The sequence below is a fragment of the Phyllobates terribilis genome, unplaced genomic scaffold (assembly GCF_046119375.1).
Source record: "Phyllobates terribilis strain yellow unplaced genomic scaffold, ASM4611937v1 Scaffold_11__3_contigs__length_659146591, whole genome shotgun sequence".
NCBI classification, from domain to species: domain Eukaryota; kingdom Metazoa; phylum Chordata; class Amphibia; order Anura; family Dendrobatidae; genus Phyllobates; species Phyllobates terribilis.
This window is the reverse complement of record NW_027362771.1, coordinates 624,814,360-624,819,386: the sequence shown is the minus strand read 5'-3', so window position 1 is coordinate 624,819,386 and position 5,027 is coordinate 624,814,360. Positions and strand designations below refer to the sequence as shown.

General features: G+C 39.8%; 1 protein-coding gene across 1 annotated transcript; it reads left to right on the top strand.

Annotated features, from left to right (window-relative positions):
- The first annotated feature begins 3,126 nt into the window (after positions 1-3,126).
- On the top strand, positions 3,127-4,086 carry LOC141167435 (olfactory receptor 11A1-like). The gene has a single exon (XM_073654839.1). The coding sequence runs from the start codon at positions 3,127-3,129 to the stop codon at positions 4,084-4,086; it is 960 nt and encodes a 319-aa protein (XP_073510940.1).
- Positions 4,087-5,027: the final 941 nt, after the last annotated feature.

Here is a 5,027-nt window from a genome sequence, read left to right as displayed (position 1 = left end):
CTGAGGTTACGGATCATCCGTGGACACTGACATGCGGCGTGTCTTTCAGGACCGCAGCATGTCAAATTCTCTTGTGGAGTCACTAGTCTCCGCAACAGAAATTTGGCCACTAGAAAGTATTGAATGCGGTAAATACGCATGGTTCAGTGAACACATGTGGATTTACCTGCGTCAATAGAATGCAATCATTTTGGACGTAGCAAAAATATACATCCAAAGCGCTGGTACATCCAGATCGTGGGCACAGAGCCTAAAATTAAAAAAAAAAATGGCGTGGGCTTTCGCATCATTTTTATAACCAGCAGAGGGAAAGTCGACCGTTGGATGCTGATATTAGTAGCCAGAGAAGGGGCCATTAGCCAACAATGTTCCCTGGCTATTTATCAGCCCGCAGCAGTTTGTTTAGCCTTTATTGGCTAGATTACAGAGGGACCCCAGAAAAAAATTGACGTAGGGTCCACCTATAAAATCTAACCAGAAAAGGCTAAACAGACAGCTGCAGAATGATATTAATAGCCAGGGAAGGGGCCATGGATCCTGGCCCCCTCCTCGGCTAATAATATCACCCTTCAGCAGTTTCAAAAATGGTGCATCTTAAGATGTGCCAAATCTAGAGCTTAGCCTCTGCTCTTCCCACTGCCCTGTAGCAGTCGCGAGTGGGGTAATGAGGCTGAGGTTCATGTCAGCCTTGTATTGGCGGCTGATGTGAAGCCAAGGTTAGTAATGGGGGCGTCTATAAGACGTCCCCATTACTAATCGCGTCTTAAAGTTGTTGCCGCTTGTTCAATAAATACACGGCCAGAATAAAGTATTTTAATGAAATATTTTTTTTTTTGATATACGCTCAGTCCTCGAATCCCACTTCTCCTGAAAAAAAGTAAAATAAAAAACAACCATATCCCTCATATGTCCGCCGTCACGACGTAGTCCATGATTCCGTCAAGATTCGTCCGATTCAGTTTCATCCCATTGCCTCTTGTCTTTCCTTGTGCAAATGAGAATAAAGATGATCCTTCTACAATGTGACAGCCCTTGAGATATTTGTAGACAGCTATTAAGTCTCCTCTCAGTCTTTTTTTTTGCAAGCTAAACATCCAAAATCCTGCAACCGTTACTCATAGGACATGGTTTGCAGACCGGTGACCATTTTGGTCACTCTTCTCTGAACTTGCTCCAGTTTGTCGATGTCTTTTTTAAAATGTGGTGCCCAAAACTGGACACAGTATTCCAGATGAGGTCTGACCAAAGAGGAGTAAAGTGCGATAATGACTTCACGTGATCTAGACTGTATGCTTCTGTTAATACATCCCAGAATTGTATTTGCCTTTTTTGCTGCTGCATCACACTGTTGACTCATGTTCAGTTTATGATCTATTAGTATACCTAAGACTTTTTCACATGTACTGTTGCTTAGCTCTATTCCTCCCATTTTGCATATGCTTTTTTCATTTTTATTGCCCAGATGTAGTACTTTGCATTTTTCCCTGTTAAAAACCATTCTGTTAGTTGCTGCCCACTGCTCCAGTTTATTTTGGTCTTTTTGAATCCTCTCTCTCTCTTCTCTAGTATTAGCTATCGCTCCTAGCTTTGTGTCAACAGCAAATTTAATCAGTTTACCCTCAATTCCTTCATCTAAATCATTGATAAAGATGTTGAACAATACAGGTCCCAGGACAGAGCCCTGTGGTACCCCACTTGAGACATTCATCCAGCTAGATGTGAAACCATTCACGACCACCCTTTGAGTCCGATCACTAAGCCAGTTATGAATCCACCTAACAGTTGCCTTGTCCATTCCATACTTGGTAATTTTTTCAATAAGGATGGTGTGAGATACTTTGTCGAATGCTTTGCTGAAGTCAAGATATACTATATCTACAGCATTTCCCTGATTCACCCAGTCAGTGATTCTGTCATAGAAGGAAATTAAATTAGTCTGACATGACTTGTTAGTTACAAACCCATGCTGACTCTGGTTAATCCCTTCTTTCTTATCCAGGTACTTACATACATGTTGTTTAATAATTTGTTCAAAGATCTTTCCTGGTATAGAAGTCAGACTCACCGGCCTATAGTTCCCTGGGTCCACCTTCTTTTTGAAGATAGGAACAACATTTGCTCTTCTCCAGTCTTCTGGGACTTCTCCTGCTCTCCAAGAATTTTCAAAGATTATGGAGAGTGGATCTAAATTTTCTTCTACGATCTCCTTCAGTACTCTGGGGTGTAATTCATCTGGACCTGGAGACTTGAACTCATTTATGTTAGCTAGATATTCCCTCACAATCTTTCTGTTTACAGATAACTTAGATTCTTCAATTCCTTTAATAGGACAGTGAAGATCAGTTGATGTTACATTTTCTTTCTGAGGGAAAACAGATGCAAAATAGGAATTAAAAAGTTCGGCCTTCTCAACATCCTTTCTTACCATTTCCCCATTTTCATCCTGTAAAAATCCTATAGCATCTTTGACTTTTCTTTTACTTTTGACATACCCCCAAAATCCTTTTTTATTGCTTTTGACATCTCTTGCAAGCCTTAATTCATTGTCAGCTTTAGCTAACCTGATACGTGCCCTACAGGTTCTGCAGACTGCATTATAATCTTCTTTAGATATGCCTCCCTCTTTCCATTTGATAAACATTTCTTTCTTTCTTTTTAGCATGTGTTTAAGTTCTGTGTTCATCCATCCTGGTTTCCTTAAATGCTTCCCATTCTTCCTACTTTTTGGGATTGTTAACGATTGTGCTTTGAGAATCTCATTTTTAAAAATTTCCCATCTTTCCTGGACATTTTTGTCCTTAAGGACATCCAGCCATTGGATCCCACCTATTCTCTTTCTGAGTCGCTTAAAATCTGCCTTTATGAAATCTAACCTTGAAGTTTGAGTCTTCACATGTCTTCCTCCTCTAGTTTTCCAAAATTCTATAACAGCATGATCGCTGCCTCCTAGGGTCCCAGCCACTTTTACCTCCTCAACCATTTCTTCCCTGTTTATAAGGATTAGATCATTTCCAGCCTGTACAGTTTTTACAAGTTTTTACACAACTTTTTCGTGGTTACTGATCTCTTGTTTTGAATTTATAGAATAGGAAGTTTCAATATTATTTTATTACATTGCAACAGAGAATGTGCCAAGAGAACCAGACATTAATGACAGAACTGGTCCTTCTTGGATTTGGACATCTCCACCTGGTCAAGCCCATTGTCCTCCTCATGTGTCTTCTAACATATTTCATCATTCTGGTCGGGAACCTCATAATAATTGGCTTAATTACCACAAGCCCAAGGCTCAGCTCTCCCATGTACTTTTTTCTCTGTAACCTTTCTTCTTGTGAAGTTATTTTCACAGCCAACATCATGCCTAATATGATCTATGTCATGTGGAGCGACGGTGGGACAATCTCCTTAAATGGCTGTATTATCCAGTTCTATATTTTCACGTCATCCGGGAGCGCCGAATGCCTTCTTCTCACAGTCATGGCTTTTGATCGATACTTAGCCATCTGTAACCCCCTGAGATATGCTTCAATTATGAATTTTAAGACCTGCATTCATCTGGTGGTCTGGGCTTGGCTTTCTGGCTTCATAGGAATGTGTATAATAGTCACAACTATATCAAACCTACAGTTCTGTGGTGCAAATGTAGTTGATCATTTCTTTTGCGACTTAGAACCCATTTTGCATCTGTCTTTTTCTGATACCTCACTGGTGCAGGTAGAAGTATTGGTATATGCCATGTTAATGGGTATTCTTCCTTTTGTGCTCATTATCTTAAGTTATGTGGTCATATTTTACACCATTGTCAAGATACCCTCAGAGACTGGGCGGCAGAAGGCTTTTTCCACGTGCAGCTCACATCTGGCCTCGGTCTGTACATACTTTGGGACAATCCTCATCATTTATTTGGTTCCTTCTCACAAACGCTCGGTGGAAGTCAACAAAATCCTCTCTCTTTTTTACACCGTATTAACGCCTTTGTTCAATCCCATAATATACAGCCTAAGGAATCAAGAAATGCAAGCATGTTTTGCAACGTTCATATACTTCTTTATTCCAAACAGAAATAAGCCATGTAAAACAAGCTAAGAAAAATAAGGCAGGAAAGAAAAAAATTAATTGGCTAAATAAAGAAAAATCACTACCATGTACAGTAAGTCCAGTATTAGAAAAGTACCTTGTCCAAAGAAGAAAAAAGGCCGGAGTCTCTAATGCCATCCAATGCAGGTAGCTAGTCAAGTGGTCAGTATTGACCTTTAAAAAGCCTTTCCACGTAATTTAACCAAATCATAATCTTCTCCAGAAGGGGCTCTTGCCCATCATACGAGCAAAATTAGATACTAGTTGGCTGGGGGAACAGAGGTCTGGCTCAAAATATCTCCTCTAGAAGAGCATCAAGTCAGCAAAGGGAGACTGCTACCTCTAAAAGGTGATGGTAGAAGCCCCAATGTCTTCCGATTTGAAGAGGTTAGTTTGTATACTTTTTCCCCAGGAAACATTGTCTGGCCTATAAGTCTCCTAACTTCTACTTGATTCTCTGCTCAAGGATGAACCTAAGGCCAAGATTAGAGAAACAGGAAAGCATGGCTCCTTTCTTCCAAAAACACCACCACACCTGTCCATTGGTTGCGTGAGGCAGAGGAGTTCTGTCCCATTTACATCAATGAAGCCGAAATAAAAAAAACTGAATACTAACCATAGAAAATTGTTGGTGCTTTCCAAAGAAAATAAAAAATTTGAAAAACCTTTTGTAAGTCCAATGTTTTCTTTTCACCTTGTGCAGCAATGAATGGAGGTGGACACAAATCTCAGTCTGAATTATAGCGTAAGATCGGGAATCTCAAAATTATTAGCAAAAAATTTTACAAAATCAGATATTGCTGGAGCCGAAGAAAGGCTCGTTTAGAAGAATGTCATCACTAGTGTCTGTCTGTATATCTAGATATCTAGAGAAGCTTCTTTTTTATGATCTCAGCTCAGAAAATAAATACAGTTTCCAAATTCTAGATCAACAGAACTGAAGAGTCAAA